The sequence below is a fragment of the Cebus imitator genome, unplaced genomic scaffold, assembly GCF_001604975.1.
Source record: "Cebus imitator isolate Cc_AM_T3 unplaced genomic scaffold, Cebus_imitator-1.0 Scaffold25, whole genome shotgun sequence".
Classification (NCBI taxonomy): domain Eukaryota; kingdom Metazoa; phylum Chordata; class Mammalia; order Primates; family Cebidae; genus Cebus; species Cebus imitator.
This window is the reverse complement of record NW_016107340.1, coordinates 1,840,798-1,867,390: the sequence shown is the minus strand read 5'-3', so window position 1 is coordinate 1,867,390 and position 26,593 is coordinate 1,840,798. Positions and strand designations below refer to the sequence as shown.

The window sequence follows — 26,593 nt, the reverse complement described above, 5'->3', positions numbered from 1 at the left end:
AAACTCTCAAACTTGTGAAATATAACTCAGTTATTTCAATTTTAGTGAAGAGATGTATATGGTAAAATTTGCTAAAAAGTAGTGAACAGATTATTGTTGAGATGACCAAACAGCAAGTGAATAAGCGGCAGATCAAAAGAAAAAATTTTGGTATTTAGTTATCAATCAAATCCACAGAAACAAGTAAATTTACACATTACCATATTTACTGAGCATTTATAAAAGACCCAGAACAGAGAAAACAACATCAGGCAAACAGCAGCATCACAAGGACCTCAAAAATTAGACATTACTTCTAATGCCTCGTAATGGGAATGCATTTTAGTTATGGGGTTGGAATAGGCTTACATGAGCATTGAACTCATCATCACAGGAAAGAGTTCCAGAGATTATCTTGCTACTTACATATCCTGCATGAGGATATATGATTCAACCTGGAATTCACAATAATAGAATAAATAAATAACTTTGGCTGACATGTATAGTTTGTTAGGAAGCTCCTTGGATTAATAATCAGCACATAGCAATCAATGTAGTAAAATTTGCTAAAAGTTTGTAGTGACTTTGCTAAAAGTCTGAGTAAGGGTGAACATTTCAGGCTATAGAAATAATTTAGAGTCCAGAAGTTAATTTTTTTTCTTCTTCTATAGGCAAAGAATCCTAGCAATACATTTGAAATCAGACTTTGTTTTTATTAAATGAATGGGGAAAAACTAATGGAATTTACATTGGGCAGATGTAAATAATGTATGGGCCATACCTAATAGAAAAAATGGCTGCAATATAATGTAGTGATATCCTCATACAAAGGTCATTGCAATTTTCCTTCCTTAAATTTTCTCCTCACTCGCCATTACCATTCCTATCACTGCCCAGAAAATGTTATGCCTACTTTGCCTATAACCATACTTACTTTTATACTTTACTGATATTATTGGATATTTAGTGTTTAACAAGCAAATTATATGAAATGGGAATAATACACTAATGTCGTCACTTTAGCAAGGTTAAAGAGTAGAAAAAATAAATAATTTGTTCAAAGGTACACAATTTAAACTTAGATTTGAAGTTACTCTGATTTAAACTTTGACAAGACTTTAAAACATAATCTTTGGATTATAATACTAACTAAATGATTATCTGCTGACATGTATGATTTATGGATTTATAGATTTTCTTCTAGCCAAGTAATATACTTATCTTTTATTCCAATGCCTATGAGTAAATAAAATGGTGATGTCATGAATGATAGAGCTCCATGGAATCCATTCTCTATGTGATCATGAACAACGTTAACTCCAACATTTCGAAGTCGTGCGACATATATAAGTCCATCATCTCTTAGAATATCATGTTGACAGGTGAGGATATAAGTTAATGGCAACTTTTGTAACTGGGAATCATTGACTAACAAGGGTGATAACCTACTATCCAAAAGTGCTGGATATGATAAGTTAAATCTTCCAAGAATTGGTTCCTTATAAATATGGTTCTTTTTATACTTCTCAGGGAGAAAGGTACTCCAGTTAACAAACTTGAATAGATGCCTTGATTCTTGAGGCATATGTTTGTTTTTTCTTAATGCCTGAGAAAGTGCTTCATCTTTGGTCACATGCAAGGCTCCAATTTTAATTGCAATATCCCTTGTTAGAAGCAGGCCATGTTCATTTTCTCGGTGAGATGGCATGAAGGAATCAATCATTTGTAAAAAGGGGTAAATTAAAGCTTGTGCCTTAATTTTATTTTTGAATACTGGGTCATTCTTTAGCTGAAAATATATAATAGAATTTGAATTAGTCAAAGGTTTTTAAACTATAGAAGTTCAAGTCTTCACTTCAATAACATGAGTAATTATAAGATAAAGTTATAAAACCAACACCGGGCTCAATGACTATTTTCAAAATATTTATACTTCATCTCAGGAACATTAAACTGTTTTATTCAAGATGGCCAAATAGAAGCCTCCACCAATCGTCTTCTCCATAGGAACACCAAATTGAACATGCAAAAAAGCATCTCCCTAAGAATAAAAAATCAGGTGTACAATCACAGTACCTTGTTTTAACTTCGTATCGAATCTTGGATTTCAGCAGTCAGAACCTGAGTGTTTGCACCAAGGGCTACAGTGCTCCATGTGTCCAAGTAAATTTGAAAGGCAGTGTAGGCCATAAGGACAGTAACACTTAGGCAAGGCCTAGTACTGAACTAGGCCCAGAGTCAATGGACTATGGTTGCACATGACATACTGAGACATAAGATGGGGCAGCCAAGGAAATGTTGGCACCACCCCTCTCCTAACCCCAGGCTGCACAGCTGGGGCTCCAAAAGAGACCCCTTCCTTCTGCTTGAGGAGAGAAGAGGAGAGAGAAGAGTAGGGAGAACTCTGTTTGCATCTTGGATACCAGCTCACTGGACAGAGTCATGAGGGCCCTAATCCAGCCCCTAGTTCCTAGATGACATGTCTAATTACACTACAGGCCAAAAGGTAACACGCTGCCTTGAAGAAAAGGACCCAGTCCTGGTAGTATTCATCACCTGTTAACTGAAGAGCACTTGGGCCCTGAATAACCAGCATGGATACCCAGGTACTACACCAAGGACCTTGGGTAAGCCTTTGAGACTTACTGGCTTCAGGTGGTCCTCAGCACATTTCCAACTGTGGTGGCTATGGGGCAAAAACCCTTCTGCTTGAGAAAAGCAAAGAGAAAAGTAAAGGGGACTTGGTCTTGCACTGTAGGTACCAGCATGGCCACAGGAAAGCAGAATGCCAAGTGGGCTTTTGGGAATCCTGCTGTCCTAGAGGGTGAGTCCCAGGCCAGGCAGTATTCACCACAAGCTGACTTAAGGGCCCTTGTGCCTTAAGAGGACATTGGCTGGTAGTCTGGCATGACTCCTCATGACCTGGAAGCAGTGGCTGCTGAGTGAGGCTCTTCTGCCTTTGGAATGGAGAGGGAAGAGTGGGAAAAACTGTGTCTTATAGTTTAAGTGTCCGCTCAGCTGCAATACAATAGAACATCAGTTAGACTTCTAAGGTTTTTGGTTCTTGTTCCTGATATCCAGATAGCACCTCTGGATGTACTCCAGCTGGAGGACCTCACTGCCCTGAAGGTGAGTGAGACCCAGCACTGTTTTAGCTTCAGGTCTAACCAAGAACAGTTCCAGTAGTGGTGGCCACAGGGATGCTTGTGTCACTCCAGCCCCAGCTTTAGGTAATTCAGAACAGACAGAGAGACTCTGTTAGTTTGATAGAAAGTAAGGGAAGGAAAGGGAAGAAGAGTCACTGACTGGTAATCCAGATAATTTTACCAGATCTTGTCCAAGACCATCAGTTCGGCAGTACCTCTATGAGTCTGCAAGAACAACAGCATTACTGGACTTAGGATGCCCCCTAAAGTAGATACAGCTTAGATCACAACACCCAAGTCCTTTCAAATATCTAGAAAGCCTTCCAAGAAAGAGGGCTACAAATAATCCCAGACATTGAAAACTATAATAAATACCTAACTCTTCAATGCCTCGATACTGAAGAACATCTAGCACCAACGCCATTCAGGAAAACATAACCTCACTAAATGAACCAATGCACCACGCACCAATCCTGGAGAAGCAGAGATATGTGACCTTTCAGACAGAGAATTCAAAATACCTGTGCTGAAGAAACTCAAGGAAATTCAACGTAACACAGAGAGGGATTTCAGAATTCTATCAGATAAATATAACAAAGAGATTGAAATGATTTAAAAGAATTGAGCAGAAATTCTGGAGCTGAAAAATGCAACTGGCAAACCAAAGAATGCATCAGAGTCCTTTAACAGCAGAATCAATCATGGAGGAGAAAGAATTAGTGAGGATGAAAAACGGCTATTTAAAAATACACAGTCAGAGAAAACGAAAGAAAAAAGAATAAAAAACAATAAAGCATGCCTACAGGACCCATAAAATTGTCTCAAAAGAACAAATCTAAGAGTTATTGGCCTTAATGAGGAGGTAGAGAAAAAGATAGAGGTAGAAAGTTTGTTAAAAGGGATAATAAAAGAGAATTTACCAAACCAACAAAAAGATATCAATATCCAACTATAAGAAAGTTATAGAACACCAAGCAGATTTAACACCAAAACTACCTCAAGGAATTTAATAATCAAACTCCCAAAGGTCAAGGGTAAGCAAGAGTCCTAAAAGCAGCAAGAGAAAAAAAACAAATAATATAGAGTGGAGCTCCAATACATCTGGCAGCAGACTTTTCAGTGGAAATCTTACAGGCTAGGAGAGATGGCATGACATATTTAAAATGCTGAAGGAAAATAACTTCTACCATATTATAGTATATCCAGTGAAAATATCCTTCAAACGTGAAGAAGAAATAAAGACTTTCCCAGAAGAAGCTGAGGATTTTATCAACATGAGACAGGTACCACAAGAAATGCTAAAGGGAATAATTCAATCAAAAAGAAGGGATGTTAATGAGCAATAAGTAATCACCTGCAGGTACAAAACTCCCTGGTAATACTAAGTACATGGAAAAACACAGAATGTTACAACACTGTAACTGTGGGGTATAAACTACTCTTACACTAAGCAGAAAGACTAAGTGATGAACCAATCAAAAATAATAACTACAACAACTTTTCAAGACATAGTCATTACAATAAGATATAATTAGAAAGAACAAAAGTTAAAATACCAGGGAATGAAGTTAGGAGGTAAAGTTTTCTTTTTGCTTGCTTATTTGTTTATAAAAATAGTGTTAAGTTGTTATCAGGTTAAAATAATGCATTAGAGATAGTATTTGCAAGCCTCATAGTAACTTCAAAGCAAAAAACATACAACAGATACACAAAAAGTAAAAATTAAGATGCTAAATCATATCACCAGAGAAAATCACCTTCACTAAGGGAAGACAAGAAGGAAAGAAAGAAGAAAGGGAAGACCACAAAACATCCAGAAAGACAAATAACAAAATGAAGGAGTAAGTCTTTGTTTGTCAATAATAGTATTGAAAGTAAATGGACTAAACTCTCCAATCAAAAGACATAGATTGGCTGAATGGATAAAAAACCAAGACCTATCAATCTGTTACTTATAAGAAACACACTTTATAAAGACTCACATACACTGAAAATAAAGGGATGGCAAAAGGTCTTCCATTCCAATGGAAACAAAAATCAGCAGGATACACTATACTTATATCAGACAAAATAGATTTCAAGACAAAAATTATAGGAAGAGATAAAGAAAGTCACAAAATAATGAGTCAATTCAGCAAGAGAATATAACAATTGTAAATATATATGCACCCAAAACTGGAGCACACAGATATATAAAGAAAATATTATTACAGCTAAAGAGAGAGATAGGCCTTAACACAATAATATCTGGAGAATTCAACACCTCCACTTTCAGCACTGGACAGATCTTTCAGACAGAAAATCAACAAAGAAACATCAGACTTAATCTGCACTATAGACAAATGGATGCAACAGATATTTACAGAACATGTTATCCAAGGGCTACAGAATACATATTTTTTCCTCAGCACATGGATCATTCTCAATGGTAGACTATATGTTAAGTCACAAAACCAGTCTTAAAACATTCAAATAAATTGAAATAATATCAAGCATCTTCTCTGACCACAATGGAATGAAACTAGAAATTAATGACAAGAGGAATTTTGAAAACTTACAGATCATGAAAACTAAGCAATATGCTCCTGAATTACCAGTGGGTCAATGAAGAAATTAAGAAGAAAATAGAAAATTTTCTTGAAACAAATGACAATGGAAATGCAACATAACAACCTGCAGGATATAGCAAAAGCAGTACTAAGAGGGAATTTTAGAGTTATAAGTGCCACATCAAAAAAGAGGAAAAATTTTAAATAAACAATCTAATGATGCTTCTTGAAGATGTAAAAAAGCAAGAAAAATTCAAACTCAAAATTAGTGGAAGAAAAATAAGAGCTGGGTGTCATGGTTCATGCCTATAATCTCAGCACTTTGGGAGGCTGAGGCAGGCAGACAACTTGAGGACAGGAGTTTGAAATCAGCCTGGCCAATATAGTGAAACCCTGTCTCTACTAAAAAGTCAAGAATTAGACAGGCATGGTGGCACATGCCTGCAGTCCTAGCTATGAGGGAAGCTGAGGCAGAAGGATTGCTTGAACCCAGGAGCCAGAGGTTACAGTGAGCCAAGATCTCACTATTGGACTCCAGCCTGGGTGACAGAGTGAAAATCTCTTGAAGAAGAAGAAGAAGCAGGAGAAGCAGAAGAAAAAGTGGAGGAGAAGGAGGAGGAGGGAGAGGAAGAAGAAGGAGGAGAGGAAGAGGAAGAAGAAGATTAGAGCAGAAATAAATGAAGGACATGATACAAAAGATCAATGAAACAAAAAGCTGTTCTTTAAAAAAAAAAAAGTTAAACAAAATTGACAAACCTTTAGCCTAACTAAGAAGAAAACAGAGAATACCTAAATAAATTTTTTTTTTAATGAAAAGGAGACAATACAACAGATACTGCAGAAACTCAAAGGATCATTTGTGGCTACTATGAGCAATTATATGCCAATAAATTGAAAAATCTAGAAAAAAAATGGAAAAATTCCTAGATACATACAACCTACTAAGATTGAACCAAGAAGAAGTCCAAAACTTCAACAGACCAAAAACAAGTAATGGGATTAAAGCCATAATAAAAATTCTCTAAGCAAAGAAAAGCCCAGGACCTGATGGCTTCACTGTGGAATTCTACCATACATTCAAAGAAAGTCTAACATCAACCACTCAAACTATTCCAAAAATTAAAGGATGGAATACTTCCAAACTCGTCCTATGAGGTTGGTATTACCCTGATACCAAAACCTGAGGAAAAAAAAATTTTTTAATTACAGGGAAATATCTCTGATAAATATTGGTGTAAAAATCCTCAACAAAATACTAGCAAAACAAATTCAACAATCCATTAGAAAGATCCTTCATTATGACCAACTGGGATTTATTCCAGGAATGGAAGGACAAGTTGACATACATTAATCAATGTGACACATAATAACAACAGAATGAAGGATGAAGACCATATGATCAATTGATGCTTAAAAAGCATTTGATAAAATTCAACATCTCTTCATGATAAAAACTCTACAAAAACTTGGCACAGAAGGAACATACCTCAACATAATAAAAGCCATATATGACAGACCCACAGGTAGTATCATGTTGAATGGTGAAAAACTGAAAGAAAGCTTTGATGTAAGATCTGGAACATGACAAGAATGCCCACTGATATGGTTTGGTTGTGTCCCTACCCAAATCTCAACTTGAATTGTATCTCCCAGAATTCCCACTGTGTTGTGGGAGGAGCCCAGGAAGAGGTAATTAAAATAATGGGGGGCTGGTGTTTTTTATTCTTGTGATAATGAATAAATCTCACAAGATCTGATAGGTTTATCAGGGATTTCCTCTTTTGCTTCTTCCTCATATTCTCTTGCCGCTGCCATGTAAGACATGCCTTTAACCTCCTGATGTGATTCTGAATTCTCCCTAGCCAAGTGGAACTGTAAGTCCAATTAAACCTCTTTTTCTTCCCAGTTTCAGGTATGTCTTTATCAACAGCAAAGCTTCAGTTTTCTGATCTCAAAATTAATGATTTTATTAGTCAATACTGTATATGGTTTTTATATGGTGAAAATGAGATGAAACTAGTGAGGAAGAGTTCCAGGAATGCAGTAAGTGTTCAATAAACATTAATTATATTTAGTATTATCACTATAGGCAATGGAAAAGAATTATCTTTTCTGAAAATATTCATGTCCTAGCAGGCCAACTATTAGCTTGGCTCCATTTTTGTTTGAAAAGACACAGGTAAAGTCTGATGTTGTATGGCAGGTGAAAAGAAATAATAAATGTTAAATTAAAATAGGAATAATAATTGAAAACATTAGCTCCACAGGATATGAAAGCCAATCAAAGGCCGCAATGTTGGTAACACAGAGGCATTATATATTATTTATTTTAGCATATTAATTATTTTAGAGATAGAATAGATTATATGTAGATGTATAGATAATAAATATATACTTTATGTGAAACAATTTTATCAAGTTTCTAAACCAGAAAGTTTTTCTAAGCTTAAAGGCAATGGGAAAAATAATAAAGAAAAATAATGAGAACCAAGATTTTTCAATATTATACAAGTTTAAAAGTTTTCTAAGTGTAAAAACAGAAAAAAATTTAAAAAGATGAACAAGTCTATTTTCCATGCAAATAATACAAACAGACTCGCAAAAATAAATTACAAAGGTCATCTTTGTTAACAAATAATTCTACTCTTCAAAGAAAAATATGGTGAAACAAATTATCAAAGATTATTAATAGAGAGCTTATTAAGGAGGAAATAAAATTATTCACATTTTTCATTTTACCAGTAAAAAGTATTCTATTTTACTGGTAGTGAAAGAAAGGTACATCAAAACTATAGTGGAAATAATATCCCTTTACCACTGTAAAATAAAAAGATCATTGTAAATATGATTATGTACTGCATGTGGGAATGGAATGAATACAACATCTATCTACATTTTTCCTGTCTAAGCAAACTGGCAAAGCTTATTTAACAAACAATATGTCTCTCAAATCTTAAATACCAAGTATTTCTCTGCACTGCAATTCAGAACAGATATTGGCAGTAAGAAGTTTTGAGTTTATCTAAAACCAGAGAGTACACATCTTTTGAGCTGCAGTCTATATCTCTTTTTTTGTTTTGTTTTAGAAAAATCACTTCCTACTTTGCAGGTTTGTTAATAAAACCTTTTATTTTATTCTTCTCTTATCCACTATTTGTGTGATGATCATCATTCCACATAAAAAAGAATATTCAAATAGTAATTTCTAAAAAGCTTTTTAGTACTTTATGAGCTTTGTATGAATTAATGTATTAAGAATTTAAGTTATTGGTTTAATCAGAATTTTATAATTTAATAAAGTGAGGGACAGTTACCTTAAAAGGTGAAATGACCAGTTTAGAGATAGGTAACGCACACTATCGATATTATTGAAATAATCTTCAAAAACCTTCTTAAAAACTTAAAAATTATTACATTCAAAGCTTTGCACACAAACACCTGGCCTAGGAGTAACTGCACATAAGCATTTAATCCCTTACTCCACCCTCCACACTGCTCTGCTTGTTTCGAAGCTCTCCTAGACATTATCTGCCCTCTCCCCTGTGTTGAGAGCCCTGCCCCAGACTCTCTCTCTCTCTTTGCTCATCAGTTTGCTGCTGCAGACAGGGAAGGTTTTAATCCATGACCACAACTCTACTTCCTTCATCTGCCTGAAGATACATGGATCCTCAAAGCTAAGGACCCAGAGGGGCTCTGAGATCATGAAGAGAGGAACAGGATTTAAGTTCATTTCCTCTTTTTCATGCTACATGGGATGTGCCGAGAAGTTTCCTTTATTCATTGTGGTTTTATTTTGTTTTATTTTTACTTAAAGGCAGAATAAGAACTTACAAACTAACTTTTGAGACTACATCCATTTTATAAGCAGAGGCTGTTCTATAATTGAAGAGGATATTCCTCTGCTTAGGTAAATTTTGTTCCATTAAATAAACGTTTTGGCAGTGGGAATTATATATTAGACTGAAATCATTTTTTCAATATTTATTTGGGCAGTTACTTAGTTGCTTATGACAAGGGTTTTAACGTAAGGTAAAATTTCTCTGTCACAGTAGAGCTGCTTCTGCACAAGCATAACACAGGGCTGATACGTTATCTGATGACACTCTACAGAGCTGAAAACATGGATTACAATGACCCCAAATGCTCAGCAGACTTTACAATTTACCTAAGGAGAATGACAAGCCTCTGTCATATTAAATGGTAGTTCCTGGACATTGTTGTAGTTTTCTTAAAATTAATGGGGTAAATAAGAGCTTATTTAACATTATGTGCAATGTCCCCTTAATGCCTTTAAAGCCATATCTATCTAAGGTATAATTACACAAAAAGGGACGAGAAGGTTTTTTGTATGTTTGTTCATTTTTGCTATTTCAAAGTTGAAAATATAAGACCAATACATATATTGTAACTGAAATAAGATGATTCTCTTGTGTTCAAATTACAGTATGTATGCATGCTGTAAACATGCATAACACATATAACGTACCTGTTGAGTCACTGATGCTGCCAATGTACCCCCGGAACTATCACCTGAAATACAGATTCGGGTGGAATCCACCCTATATCGTTCAAGAATTTTGTTCTGTAGAAAGAATTTGACCACAGAAAGAGTATCTTCAAAGGCAACAGGGAAATGATATTGAGGAGATAGTCTATAGCTTCAGAAACAAAAAAAAAAAGCAACAAAGCATTTATGATTAAACTTAAGTTATAATTACCCAAACATCTATCAATTTAAGCAACAGATCTACTTATCATATTGGCCCTACTTTGACTTTAATTTCACCAATTGAACCTGACTTACTACTAACTTTTGTTTTCAAATAAAAAGTAGATGCTGGTATAAAGGTTACAAAATGTTGGCTTTATCGGGAGATGAGAAGGAGAATGACGTGTCTTTGGTCTCATAAAATTTTCAACAGAAGAGCAATCAGGAGGGAGGTATCCTGTAGTATTTATCAGATTCTCAATGTAGTTGGTGATTCAAGAACAAATTTTTACTTTACACTGACAATTAGAATTTGTAAAAATTTTTATTTATAAAGTATTACATACATTTTAATAAATTATAATTTTATAAATTTATGCGGTACAAAGTGATGTTATGATTTATGAATATAACATATATTAAATAATTAAATTGATCTAGGTAATATATCTATTACCTCAAATACTTAATATGTTTTATGGTAAGAACATTTGATATTTATTCTCTTTGCAATTTTTTTCACTATTATTAAATATATTCATTGTATTGTGCAATAGAACTAAAAAAGAATTCCTCTTTTTTAAAAAACATATTTTGTACTCTTTTACCATCATCTCCTCATTGGTCCTAACCACTGGTCTCCGTAACCACCATTCTACTCTCTGCTTCTGTGAATTCAATGATTTTAGTTTTCACATATCGGTGAGAATCTGTGGTATTTGTATTTCTGTGCCTGGCTCATCTCATTTAGGAAAATGTTCTCCAGCTCCATCCATGTAGACACAAATGACAGAATTTCCTCTTTATTGAGGCTGCATAGTATTCCCTTGGGTATATGTACCACATTTTCTTTATCCATTCATCTGTTGATGGACACTTAGTTTGACTTCATATCTTGGCTACTGGGAATAGTGCTGCAATGAACATGGGAATGAGGACATGTCTTTGACAAACTGATTTCAAATTTTGGGGGCAAATACCCAGAAGTAGGATTGCTGGATCATATAGTAATTCTAATTTTAATTTTTTGAGGAAATTCCATAGACTTTTCCATAATGGCTGTACTGATTTACATTTCCACCAATACTATACAAGGGTTTCCTTTTCTCAACACCAGTGTCAACACTTGCTACCTTTCATCTTTTTTATAATAGGTGTGAGATGACATCTCACTGGTTTTAATTTGCACTTTCCTCATGATTAGCAATGTTGAGTATTTATTCATATATATGTTGCCCATTTGTATGTCTTCTTTTGAAAAATGCCTATCAAATTTCTTGCTCATTTTTTAACTGAGCTTTCTGTTTTCTTGCTATTAAGTTGTTTGAGCTCAAAATATAAATACTTTTTATGTTAGCCCCTAATCAGATGTATGGCTTGCAAATGTTTTCTCTCAATCTATAGATTGTCTCTGTGGAGTGTTAACTATTTTTGCTTTCCAGAAGCTTTTAGTTTGGTGTAATCACCATTTGGCTACTTTTGTTTTTGTTGCCTATGCTTTCTGGGTCAACAATTTTCAGAACTATTGTTGGGAAGGCACAAAAAATTTTAACAGGAGAAAATCTGAAAGTAAATTATTTGTAGATATCTTGTATTAGAAATTTATTTAGGTTAAAATTCTACAAGGTTGCACGTCTCATTTCACATCATGAGCACTACCTGAAAACTTGATTAAAAATAAAAGCTTTTAAATGTAAACAATATTTAAGTATAGCAAAGAATCTTCCTTAATCATTGTAATTTATTTGTAAGGCAAACTGTTGCAGCATCTTTTAATAAGCCTATATATTTATATAATATGTAGGCTCAATATTTATACATAGGCTCATTAAATATATACATATGACATAAAGATATATATAATCATATATATAATATATAGGCTTGTTAAAGATATATAGGCTCATCAAGATATATATGAGTGTACATATATATCTCGAGCAATATATATATATAAAGCCACATACAAATTATATACCTTACCTTTTAATATAAGAGCATACCTCCTTCTAATATAGGAACTATTGAATGGTACAATTTTATTTCTATCTATAGTAGCAATCTTAATATCCATAATTAGAATTAGTAAATTATGCATATGTCAACACAAAACAATAAATGTTACCAAGATGGTCCTAGCAGTTTTGTCATACTGTACTCTGTATCTAAAGTATCTAAAATACAGTATAATCTAAACAAGATAACATATCAAAAGTGTGATTGTTACTTTAAACACGCTTCAGAGAAAAGAACAACAAATATCATAAGTAATTGATAAAATTATTGAATCAGATACTCTATATATCATCATTTTAAAAGTATACTTGAAATGATTAAGTGAAATACTAGGTTAAACCTATAGGGTAAAGGGTAGAATATCCTAATTAGTATAAGTTAGAAATACCTCTGAAAGCATAAGGGATTTTTCTGGTTGCTCTAAAGCAGCAGTAATAAACAGGATGGCATTGGTTCAACTTGTATGTTCTATTTGTTCCTATTAATTTCTCACAAGAAATTACACTATGTTCTCTTTTCATAAGAAGGCTAAAAGTCTCTAAGTGTATTTTTGCCCTCTGAAATTGGCAGGAGAGATGGAAAAAGCTCTTCATCCTGAGGATGATGGTTTTAGAAGTACAGAGTACACCTGAATACATCAAAAAGTATTGGACATTTTGGACAATCATTCGTCTTTCTCACATGTTGCTAGAAATTTTGGCAAAAAATTGCGAACTACTAAGATCTCTAATTTTGAGAATGACTTGAAATTATCATACAGTACCAACATTTGTCACCTGATGTTCTTCCAACCCAAAATAATCTCTAAAATTCATCATTTTATTACCAGCTGAAACAAAACCCAGCATCCCAAATGTGTAAGGGGTAACTAGTGCCCTCTTTCTATGTTTATTATATTGGGATTAAGCTAGGTCCTTCTAGGACCTTTATGTTCCCAGAGATTCTCACAGCTGTGTTGCCCAGGATGTTCACCCTGCAATGCCTCTCAGTGTTCTCTACAAAGGAAGAGACTAAAGGAAAATTGGGTCCTTTTGAGTAGGAGTGGATATTGTAATATGAATAAAAGTTATTAATGTAAACAAAAAATCCCTACAATTCAAGCCATTTTTGAGGCTTGGGTGACTGGTATTGGAAATCAGTCCTATGTCGTGAGTGCAAGGATCATAGTTCTTTTTTAAAAATCTTACTCCACTCCCACAACAACAGCATCAAGTTTGTTTGCCGTCTGTCTGTTCAGCAAATCATAAGGCGAATTCTCTGAAATGAAAGAAATAAACATAAACGTGTACCCTGTAAATAAAGAGCAATGAAAAACCACCGATACTCATGAAATATGATAGAAGTATAGATTGTACTTAATTGATAGAATCCTTATAATCTCCATTTTTGTCACCATTTGGAAGGACCTGTCAGAGTAAGAAAACCTTCCTAATCCTCCACATACTAAATCATTCCTCACCGAAAACAAAGAGAAGACATCTGATTGGTGACAATGGGAAAAGAAACTTGGCATGCTCTGCTGACCCACTAGTTTTTTATCAGAAGTCTCCTTCTAGGTCCACTGTGTTGCATGCTTCAAAGGGGGCATCATTCATTTAATAATAAATCTTTAATGCAAAAATCTCATCAAGTGTTTTTATAATGTTATTTGCCACGTGATGTATGAAGAAATAGGTATGAAACATGATTGATACAATCTATCATTTCTTTGCTAAAATACATATACATACTCACAAAAATTAATATCATATCAGCAAATGTTCTGCCAATTTTACATGTATACATGCAATATATTTTAATATAAACATGTAATTTGCAACATATACACATAAAGTGCACTTACTGCAACTTCCCATGACAAAGGCACCACCATGAAGAAAAATTACAGCCGGTCTCTGCCTTTCTGACTTCCTTTTTGGTAAATACAAACGTACTGGAATGCCACTAAAGGTTGTGTCAGTCACTGTAATATTTTCATCTGAAATTGGTTTTGTAATGTCGAGATTCATTAATATAACAAATAATTCTTCATACCTCATAAGACCTATATTTTCAAATAACATAGCCTGTCAAAACAAAACAAAATGGAAAACATTAAACATTTTGCCCAAGGTCAAAATATAACTTAAGGCAGTACCTAAGCAATATTCAGGGATCTTTATAATAGACTTATTGCACTTTCTCTAAGACCAGACTTTCTGTCACTTATATGTCCACAAACCTTTAGGAGCTTTGCTTTGTCAAGGCATTGAATCTAAAATCTTCTCCCCACTTTTCAAGACTCTCTTTAAATTGTTATTTTTTTTTTTTACTTCCTTGTATTACACACTACTTTCTTTTTTAAAAATAAATTTACTGAAGCTGGGTGAGGAGCTCCTGCCTATAATCCCAGCACTTTGGGAGGCCGAGGTGGGCAGATCACTTGAGGTCAGGAAATCAAGACCAGCCTGGCCAACATGGTGAAACTCCGTCTCTACTAAAAAAGACAAAAAACCAAAAAACTAGCCAGGCATGGTGCTGCGCAGCTGTAATCCTAGCTTCTTGGGAGGCTGAGGCAGGAGAATTGCTTCAACCTGGGAGGTAGAGGTCGCAGTGAGCTGAAATCATACCACACTGCACTCCAGCCTGGGTGACAGAGCAAGATTCAGCCTAAAAAAATAAAATAATAAAATAAATGTGCTGTATATAATTGAGGTTTACAACACAATGTTATGAGATACAGATAGATAGTAAAATTGTTACTAAAATAAATTAACATATGCATTCTCTCACGTAGTTTTTGTGCAAGGACAGCTAAAATCTACTTATTTTTTTAATTCCTAACACAATACAAATTTTTCACTCTATTCCTCATGCTGCACATTAGATTTCTAGACTTACTCTACATATGATTAATGATGTTGAGCACTTTTTAATATAACTTGGCCATTTGTATGTCTTTCTGGTAGAAATGTTTGTTCAGGTCTTTGTCTATTATCAGGTTTTCTGCTTTAAGTTGTAAGAGTTCTTTATAAATTTTGGATATTAACTCTTTGTTAGGTATGTGGTTGCAATCATTTTTCTCAATCTACAAGTTGCCTGTTCATTTTGTTATGTAAAATTATTTTTAATTTTTAAATTTTTTTTTCTGTGGAGAAGACTTTTAGTTAGATATATTCCCATTTATTTATTTTTGCTTTTGTAGTCTGAGCTACAAAAACTTTGGGTGTAATACCTAAAAAGTCATTGCCAAAGCCAATGGCTAGTGTCGAGGATCCTTCCCCCTATATTCTCTTCTAGAAGTTTTATGGTTTCAGTCTTCCATTTAGGTCTTTTATCCATTGTGAGCTTATTTTCGTATATGGTGTAAGATTAGGGCCCACTTTCATTCTTTTGCACGTGGAAATCCAGTTTTCCCCACAGCCATTGCATTCTAACAAATACGTTTTGTTTTTCTAAAAACATTTACTTTTCTATTATGAGATGCTCATTTTAACCTATTTTTCTTTTTTTTTCTTTTTTTTATTGTACTTTAAGTTCTGGGGTACATGTGCAGAACATGTGGGTTTGTTACACAGGGATACATGTGCCATGGTGGTTTGCTGCATCTATCACCCCATCATCTACATTAGGTATTTCTCCTAATGCTATCCCTCCCCTGGTCTCCCACCCCCTGAGAGGCCCCAGTGTATCATGTTCCCCTTCCTGTGTCCATGCTTTCTCATTGTTCAACTTTATATTCTACTCGCTTGGATGGTTTGTTTTAGAAATAGGAAAATTTTACATAATTTTTTGAGGTCAAAATTTTGAAGACACATCCAAACACTGGTGTCAAAATATAAAATAACTGATTTTTATTCAAGTAACATGGATTCCAGACTCCCCAATCTCTTAGCCTCTCTTCACCCTAATGTCATTTTTGAGGTCCTCATAAGAGATGTACTTCTTTCTCTATGTGAGGAGGTGAGGTTTATCAAACACTTGAGATTTTAAACATTGAAGGGAAAAACTTTAACGTTTTGCCAAAAGAGACCTCCACCAAAATGCCTGCAAGTAAATATCACATATCCATTATCTAGAAAGTTTTTCAGATAATTCTGTTGTAGTTTGATGAGATATTAGTCTAGGAAAATGACAGAGGAAATGAAGACACAGTGAGAAGACACATTTTGTAGGGAAAATTTATATTGCAGGATACATTTGGGAAATTAAGAGAGATGTGAATCATTTACATTTTCTTAAGACTATTTTTTTAGATCAGTGGAAAGCTCATAGCAAAATTGAAAGGAAGTCACAGAGCTTTCTGTGAACTTGAAAGGAAGTCATATGCACCCTACCCCCACACATACTTGGCCTCCCCCATTATTAATAACCCCCTTCTAGAGTGATATATTTTACAATTCATCAGCCTACATTGACATGTCAGAATTACCCAAGTTCACAGTTTGAATTAGGGTTCATTCTTGATGCTGAAATTGTATGAGTTTGGGTAAATGTATAATGATATGTGCCACCATTATATGTTCATACAGAGTATTTTCACTGCTGTAAAAATTCCCACGGCTCCACTTATTCATCCCTCCTCCCCTGCACCCAATCACTGGCAACCACTGATCTTTTACCATCCCCATGCTTTCGCTTTTCCAGAATGTCACATAGTTGAAATACCACAATATGCAGACTTCTCATATTGACTTCTCTCACTTACTAATATACATTTAAGATTCCTCCATGTCTTTTCCTGATTTGGTAGCTCATTTCATTTTAGCACTGAAAAATATTCCATTGTCTGGATCTACCATAATTTGTTTATTCATTCACCTACTAAAGAATATCTTAGTTGCTTCCAAGTTGGGGTAATTATGAATAAAGCTGCCCTAAACATCTATTTGTAGGTTTTTGTGTGGAAATAAGTTTTCAACTCCTTTAGGTAAATACCAAGAACCATGACTGCAGGGCTGTATAGTAAGAATATGTTTAGATTTGTAAGAAACTGCCAAAGTAGCTGTACCATTTTAAATTCCCACAAAACAATGAGTTAGAGTGCCTACTGCTAGACATCTTCACTAGCATGGTGTTGCCAGTGTTCTGGAAATTTTTTTTTATACAGTAATATTCATTGTTGCTTTCATTGGCATTTCCCTGATGACAGATGAGTGGAGTATTATTGCATATGCTTATTTGCCAACTGTATAACTTCTTTGTTAAGGTGTCTGTTAAGATCTTTAACCCATATTTTAATAAGATTGTTTCTTTTCTTATTTTTCCTTTTTCCTTTTTAATTTTTATAGAGCTGGAGCCTTGCTCTGCTGCCCAGGCTGGTCTTGAATTTTGGGGCTCAAGTGATCCTCCCACCTTGGCCTCCCACGGTGTTGAGATTACAGGCATGAGCCACTGTACCTGGTCAGATTGTTTGTTTTCTTATTGTTGAGTTTTAAATGTTTTTTGTGTTTTTGGATAAGTCCCTTATCAAATATATCTTCTGCAAATATTTCCTCAGTCCGTGGCCTGTTTTCTAATTTCCTTAACATTGTCTTTCACAAACTAGCAGTTTTTAATTTTAATGAAGTCCAACATATCAATTATTTCTTTCATGGATCATATCTTGGTGTTGTAGGTAAAAAAAAATCACTTCCATATCCAAGGTCTTGTCGGTATTTCATTTGACTTTTTAATAACCCATCTGTTGATTTTTAACCTGCTCTCAAGAGTACTACCACACATCCATTTTTTTACTTATTTTACCTCCATTTGCATTTCCTTCAACTATAGTTATACCGATTATCTGTTAATAGTAGGATAAGTTAGGAGATGAAATGAGTGGTTATACTCAACATTATGGCAAGGAATTAAAAGAGACATTTTCCTCTTCCCTCACTTGATTTTATTTACCAAAAATAAATAAATAAATAACCTTGAATGTAAGTCCCATACATTATTTTACTGTTTTCCCAACAACCGTAAGCTCTGAATCAATTTGTCCCAAATCAAGTTATTAGATAATCAACTTACCAAGGATGATTTGCCAGAGAAAATATTCATGGAATAAAAATATTCAAATTTACCATAAAGTAGTTTTATGCTGTAGTTTTCTTGAATATCTTTTTTTTTTTTTTTTTGAGACAGGGTGTCACTCTGTTGCTCAGACTGGAGTGCAGTGGCCTGGTCTCGGCTCACAGCAACCTTCACCTCCCAGGCTCAGGCAATTCTCCTGTCTCAGCCTCCTCAGTACCAGAGATTACAGATATATACCACTACTGCCTGGCTAACTTTTGTATTTTTATTGGAGACAGGGTTTCATCATGTTGGGCAGACTAGTCTTGAACTCTTGACCTCAAATGATCCATCCACCTTGGCTTCCCAAAATGCTGGGATTGCAGGTGTGAGCCACTGTGCCTGGCCTTCTTAACTATCTTTAACAAACAAAAATCTAATCTCAGGCAAATATATTTATAAACTTCAATATTTCTTATGAATTTATTTTTATGAGAATCTTGAAGAATATACTCATTATAGATATGTTTATTTAGTCTTAATGGGGTTATTACAATTAATGGTTCTGGTGGTTTTCAGTGCCAGACAAGATGGAGTAAGTTCATCAAAGACAACCTTTTAACTGATTACAACTAAAAACTCTGCACACTATATAAAAGACACTACTTGGCTACTTTGAAAAGTAATCAAAAGGAGATGTGTGGGAAGTCAAAACTTGAATATAAGAGAGGGTGAGTTTCATATTTTTTTCTTTTGTCTTCTGGCTTTGGCCTGAGATCAAACTGAGCCCCAGAATGACAGAGTAGGAGATGAAAGCAAATATTTCAAGAGAAATCCTCCCGTTCTAGCTATAGGATTGGTTAACATGTATCCTGTGCATCAGAGTGTGTATAGGGGGAGACAGGTAACTCCCATTTTCATTTTATTAATTTTTCTCTTTTTCCTTTCCCATTATGCCCCAAGGTCAGTTGTATTGGGGGAGATGTTTTTTCGCTGTGGTGGAGGTGCGAGCATGTAAAACCCTGAGCAAAGTCTCTCTGGCTAGAGAAGCTATGAAAAGGAGCCCCTGGTGTACAAAGGGTACAAAAGAAATAGCCAGAAACACTGGCCAAAAAAAAGGATCTTGGGAGCCATAGAGTGTGAAAGAAATCCCAGAGACTAGATAACTGGATAAAACTCTTCCCAAATTCTGCAAATTAAAAAAAAAATTAGTCTGGTCCCACCTGCAAACTGCAGTGTTTAGCTAAATCAAAGAAGCAAGGCAAAGGCATACAAATAGCACAGGAAAGGCTTTGAAAACTGAGTTGACATTGGAGCCACTTTCCCTGCAGAAGGAAAAGCAAATCATTCAGCCTGTAGCTAACATGGTTGATTGCCTCCCCAAACAAAACAATTACAACAATAAAAACCCGATATTCTCCAAAGAAATTTAGAAGGTCTCCGGATCTCATGATACGAGTCAAAATGCTTAGGATACAATTTTTAATTGGTTGTCATAAAAAGAACAAGACAAATGAAACATTTCCCTAAGGGAAACATAATCAACAGATGAAAACTTGAGAGGTTACAAATGTGAAATCAAAGATAGTAAAGTAACTATTACAATCATCCTCCATAAGATAAAGATGAATTATCTGAAAATGAATGGAATAATAGCCAACCTCAAGAAATAAATTTTAAAAAAACAATAAAACTTTCAGAACTGGAAAAAATCCTGAAATAAAATTCACTGCATGGGCTTAATAATAAAATGTAGATGACCTAGTAAAGGGTCAATAGCATTATATAATCTGTAAAAAAAATAAATATTATTTAAATTAAATGGAACATATCTAAGAAGCCATGGGACAATATCAAACAACATTTGTGTCATTGTAGCCAAAGAAAGAGAGGGGAAATACTGGCATAGAAAATGTGTTTGATGAAATAATGACTGAAAACTCCCCAAATTTGCTGATAGGTATATATTTACAAATCCAAGAAGCTCGACAACACTCGAAAAAGATAAACTCGAATAAAACATTCAGACAAATAATAAAACTGCTGAAAAACAAAGATAAAGAAAAAGAATAGGCCAGTCATAGTAGCTCATGTCTGTAATCCCAGAACTTTGGGAGGCTGAGGTGGATGACACACACACACACACAGAAGACTTGACAGCCTAGAATTTGATACATAATGGAAATATACTTTAGAAATGCAAAATACAGAGGAAAAAATAAAGACATTATCACAAGAAGGAAAATTAGAACAATTAATCACCAGCAGACATGCTCTAAAAAGAAATTCTGAAGGAATTTCCTCAAGCCAAAAGGAAATCATACCACAGAGAAATCAGGAACTTCAGAAATCAATAAAGATCCACTGAGTAAATATAATATACTATAATCTGCTCTAAAATTATTAAAATATTTATAACTTTGAAGCAAAATGTGTTAAGATTTCTGGAAAGGTTGATACATATATATATATATATATATATATACACACACACACGCACACACACACACACAATACACATGACAATTATAGTATAAAGCATTAAGGGTAAAGGAATCTATGTGGTTGAAAAATATCTATTTAATACATAAGGGGGTCAACTGTTAAGTCTATGTAAGCGGTGAAAAGTTAAAAATACATATTGTAATCTCTAGAAAAGTCATTTTTAAAATAAGTTGAAAAAATAGCCAAAACTGTAATGGAAAAATAAAAACGAAATACTAAAAAATATTCATATAATCCAAAACAGGCAGGAAATAGAGGAATAAGAAGTGAGAGGTTAAACAGAATGCAATGATGCAACTATAGAACTAAATCCAACCATATCAAAAATTATATCAAATATAAACACATCAGTTGAAAGAGAAATATTTTCTAAAAGAATTTGTTATCTACTCAAATGTATGATGTATATGCTATGTACAAGAAATCCATCTTAAATATAACGATATAGACTACTTTTGAAAAGTAAAGGGATAAAACACATAACATGCAAATAACAACAGAAAACTACAGTGGTTATGATAACATCACACAAAATAAACTCCAGACCAAAAAAAAATAACCAAGGATAAAGACATATTTACATAATGATAAAAATAAATTACCAAAAAGACAATAATGAAAAATGAATACCCATTAAAGGACCCTCAAAATACAGGAGGCAGAAACTGATGGAATTGAAAGGAGAAATGATGATTCACAATTATCCTTGAACACCTCCACTTGGTAATTGAGTGAAAAAAAAAAGAAAACCATCAAATGTATTTAAAAACCTCAAAGACTTTATTTTGAAAGTGGAGAACACAGTTGGAGAACTCATAAAACCTGATTTCAAGACTTACTAAAAAGCTGCAGTAATTAATACAGTCCAGTATTGATGAAATAGTAGCTGATAGATTGAAAGAAGAGGAGAGAATCCAGAAATGAAACAATAGAAATATATCCCACTCATGTTTTACAAAGAAAATCAATTTTAAAAAGCCTGAAAATCCTAAGCACTGGTATGGATGCAGAGCAAGTGGAGCATTTATTTACTGGTGCTATAAATGCAAAATCATACAGACTTCTTGGGAAACTGTCGGGCCCTAGAAAATTAAATATATACTTATAATATGACCCAACAAATCCAGTTCCAGGTATTTAATGAACAGAAATAAAAACTTTTTCACACAAAAGCCTACATCATCAGGCCTATAACACAGATTTGTGTTGAGCCACATTCAAAGTAGTCCTGGACTGCCGTGAGCCACAGGTTAAACAAGCTTGCTATATATGAATGTTTGAGCAGATTTATTCATATCCATACCAAAGTGGAAACAACTCAAATATCCTTCAACTGACTATTATGGACAAACTGTGATACATCGTATAATGGAACACTATAAAGCTTTAAAAATTATTTAAGGCTGGGCCCAGTGGCTCACGTCTATAATCCCAACACTTTGGGAGGCCAAGACAGGAGGATAGATTGAGCTCAGAAATTTGAGACCAGCTTGAGCAACATGTTGAAACCCTGTTTCTATCAAAAATAAAAAAATAAAAAAATAGCGTGCGTGTGCTGACGCACGCCTGTGGTCCCAGCTACGTGGGAGGCTGAGGCAGGAGGATCGCCTGAGCCTAGGAGGCAGAGGTTGCAGTGAGCTTACATCATGCTGCTGCACTCCAGCCTGGGTGACAGAGTGAGATCCAATCTCAAAAAAAAAAAGGTTTAAATTTTTCTCTCTCAACAATATAGATTACCTTCAAAAGCATACACTAAGTGAAGGAAGCCAGACTCAAAAGACCATATGCATTATGATTCCATTTATTTGATAAGGGCAAACTATAAGGAAAGACAAGGATCAGTGGATCTTTATCTAAGGATCACAAGGATCAAAGATCACAACAGACTAAGGGTGGAGAAATGTTTGCCACAAAGGAATAACATGGTTTTGAGGGACTGTGTTTCCATATCTTGATTGTGGTGGTGGTTATATGAATCTATACCTTTGTTAAAACTCAAAGAGCTAAACAAGCAAAAGAGCTAATTTTACTGAAAATTTAAAATTAAATTTTAAAATTGGCACAATAATTTAAAATTACAGAGCCTGAATCTAGACTATCTGGGTTTGATTCATAATTCTTCATTTTATCAACTATAGGCATAACTTTGGTTTGTTTACTTACTCCCTATAACTCATTTTCCTCATCTATAAAATAACTATAATGACTCCTTCAAGGTGTAGTTGCCAAGGTTAAATAATACTTATAAGGAAATTAAAATACAGTAAGCGCATCATTAAGTATTCAATAAATTTTAGCTATATTATTATCAATACATATTGAAAACAGTCTTGGATAGAAAATATTCTTGGATAAAATATTCATTCCTAGTTGATGATAATTGCATTGAAAGATCCTTTCAATTTAGCAAATGTGTCATTTTAAAATTAACTTCTACAGCTAATTTTATTTTCATTTAATTTTATTAAATTAAGTTTAATTTAATGCTTGTTTCCTCATCTCTCACAGTTTCTCTCATGAAATAGATGCTGACTACCTCTCTATTAAATAATAATCAGCAACATTCTAGGCATTATTAAGTGACGTTATGGGATATATGCCCTCCTGGTCTCATAGTAACTCTGTAGTTTGTTGATTAGCTTTCTCATTTTGCAGTTGAAAAAAAGGAGCCACTAAAGATTTAGATAAACTCTCTAAGATCTTATTGTCTTTAAAGCTCACGTTTGTCTCCTACTTTATACTATATAATTTGAACATGTAACTGCAGAGTATTAATTTTTCTCTATACCATTTTAATCAAGAACCATAATATTGGCTTCCCTGATATATATTTAAAAATTAGCCTCTCTCCAAGAATCACTTGAGTAATTGTAATTTAGTCTTAGTCATGACAATAACAAAACATTTATCCCTTGAGGAATTGGAAGTTGATCGATCACTAGCATAATCATCAAAATAATTCTTTCTCAATATTTTCTTTCTAATTGTGTATATATATATATAATACATGTGTATATAAACCAATGCATAATGTCAATTCTATTTTAGATATACAATGTCATAATGCTATTTTGCATTTGAGAAAGTAAAAGTCAAATTCTTACAGTTGCAGAATGTGCTTACATTGAGGAAATAAACATTAGTCCCTCTGAAATATAAAAATATATGAGCTATTCAGGGAACATAACAGCAGTCACTGTAGGGCTGGCCCTTGTTCATAAACCTTTTCCTCTGTTGTCCAGTGAATATGACAAAACAATAGCAATTAATATAAAAAATGAGAGGCTGAGGTCATTCAGCAAACTTTGGACTTTGAGCAGAGCTGCCTCAGGTATCTAGTTTAAGAAATCTGTTATCTTTTCTGGGTATCAGAGCAGGCAGCCTCTTCCTCACATCCCATGCATTGCTTTCTTTTCTCTGATCATTTATTGTCTGTTGCTGCTTTCTCCCTAAAGCTTCCTGTTATCACTATTATCTATAAGGCTTCCAGATACCAGCACATTTTGAGTGAAGGAGCATGGTACTTTCAGCATGGTAGATTTGAGTTCAAATTCTGATGTGGTCATAAAAATAGTCTAAAATCTAGCAATTTAAGATTGAGGTAGATAAAAGCAGCAGATCTCAAAGTGTGATCTTGCAATGCTTATGGGTCTCCGAGACAGATTCAGGGAGTGTGCATAATATTATGACTCTTTCTGACTTTCTACAAAAATCTAATTCACCCATGAGTATACAATTGAGTTTCCAGAAGCTACATGATATGTGATATCACAACAGACTAAATATGAGAATCCGGCTATCTTCGATAAGAGACATTAAAAAGTGTAATAATGGAAAATAGTGCCACTACCATAGCTAATTTTTTTCTATTTTAAAAATATATTTTCCTTTGATATAAATATATCATTTATGTTAATTTGTAATGGAATTATCATCATCAGTTAATACTGATAAATATTACCTATATAATAAAGTTACTGGGATTCTCAACTCAGAGTGTAAAGAGTTCTTGAGATCAAAATGTTTGAAAAACCACTTGAAAGAGAAAAACATTAAAACAGTAGAGATACTAAATATACATCAAAATGTAAAACATAATAATTATATACCTATAACTTTAAAAAAATGTATGAGACTGGGTTTCTTCAGAAATGCCAAATATAATCAAGTGATTTAATAATCCCCATATCTCCTTCAGACAATACCATTTCATTCTTATCACAATATATAATCTTTATCTTTAGAGATATAACCTTAGCAAGAATTTTCCCTCCTACTTTGTACAGATTTAAGTAAGCATGTTAATGATTAATTAAATTAAACATATTAATATTATTTGGCTGATTTATTCTAAAAGAAAAACCAGAGTCTTTCTCAAAATACTAACTGAAAGAAAATTTACACATACTTGTAAAAAGACGTCCCCATTCCCTAAAGAAAAAAAAAATTACCGTAAGTGAAGTCATTTTTAGCAGAGTATTCATGAACCCTATTTTCCAGGTTTCTTCAATGTTTTCTGGGATGGGGATATAAATATAATAAGCAAAGAGAATACATGATAGTCCAAAGCACAGAGTTCTGCACCCCATGATATTCTTTTTCTAATCCCTGTATAGTAATGATTTAATGTCACCCCATATATATCAAGTGTAAAAGACTAGGTCAAAGGCAGAAGGTAAACTCTGCAGAGGTGTAATAACTTTAGCAACAATTTAATATTCAGTTCCAAGATTAACAGTGATAATAGTAACTAGTTCAACAATTATACACTACTTCTGAAACTGAATTTACAATGTATCCTATCAAATATGCATTAGTAACAAACAGCTAAAAATACTGGGAGAAGGTATTTTCTTACCCTGTGACACCATCATCATCCCAGCACAATACACTTTATTAGGATTCTCAGAAGAACCATGAAATCAAAGTTCCCAATGGCTATCTTGCAAAGATTACTGAGACGAGGTTAAAAAAACAAACAAAATAAAACCTGTCACGTAACATTTAGTCAATATCAAGGGTAATCTCTTTAACATAGATTATGAACAAAATTAAAATCTCCTGTGATCATTAACTTTAGACAAAAAAAAAAAAGAGGAAACTGGGTATTCCTGTCCAAGTTACAGAATTAATTCATTCAACTCAAGAAATATTTATGAAGTGTTTGTCTTATATTAAATATGAAATTTTCAATATGTAGAGTTACATAATCACAGAAAAAGTATGGATTTCTTAAGCAATTATTTATTGGATGCTTAGCACATACTAAATTCAGTACTATGCCATAGTGTTAAAAAATTGAGTAAAACCTGGCATTTATCCATTCTTTTGTGGAGCTTTCTCCAACTGTTTAACTTTCATTTTCCTAAGGCTATATTTGGAAATGTTATCATTGAATAGTTTATTCAATAGGGGGCCCTACCAGGTTTCTCCACTAATTTTTCAGCAGCAGCTGTTACTGTGACTCTAATTGCTCCCTGTTATTCTATTTCATAATTTCTTACTGGAGCCTGGCTTTATTATCTATCTGAACACCTGATTGAGGGGAGGAAAGACTACTCTTCAAACTTGAGAAATAAGAACTGCAAGAATGGAAGAGGATAAGGAGCCCAAAATGAGGTAAATATGAACAATCCAACATGTACATAATGGAAAAGTCAACCTAATTTTGAAATATTTACTTAATTTTGCATGCTCTTTTTTCTCTACCTCCTCCG

At 33.9% G+C, this 26,593-nt stretch overlaps 1 protein-coding gene across 1 annotated transcript; it reads right to left on the bottom strand.

Annotated features, from left to right (window-relative positions):
- Positions 1-1,087: 1,087 nt before the first annotated feature.
- On the bottom strand, positions 1,088-25,470 carry LOC108300134 (arylacetamide deacetylase-like 2). Its single transcript, XM_037736524.1, has 5 exons — positions 25,328-25,470; positions 14,242-14,464; positions 13,586-13,655; positions 10,161-10,332; positions 1,088-1,768 (listed from the first exon to the last, which is right to left on the bottom strand). Exons 1-5 carry the CDS (start codon positions 25,463-25,465, stop codon positions 1,166-1,168), a joined length of 1,206 nt encoding a protein of 401 aa, XP_037592452.1. The 5' UTR covers positions 25,466-25,470; the 3' UTR covers positions 1,088-1,165.
- Between the last annotated feature and the right edge of the window lie 1,123 nt (positions 25,471-26,593).

Bases quoted from the DNA above. Each gene is read 5' to 3' on its own strand.
- LOC108300134 (XM_037736524.1), bottom strand. From the start codon at position 25,465: ATGGGGTGCAGAACTCTGTGCTTTGGACTATCATGTATTCTCTTTGCT. The intron at 14,465-25,327 runs GTAATTTTTTTT...TTGTTTTGACAG, and splicing joins TAAAAATGACTTCACTTACG to GCTATGTTATTTGAAAATAT. The intron at 13,656-14,241 runs GTAAGTGCACTT...CTTTCATTTCAG, and splicing joins CTTTGTCATGGGAAGTTGCA to AGAATTCGCCTTATGATTTG.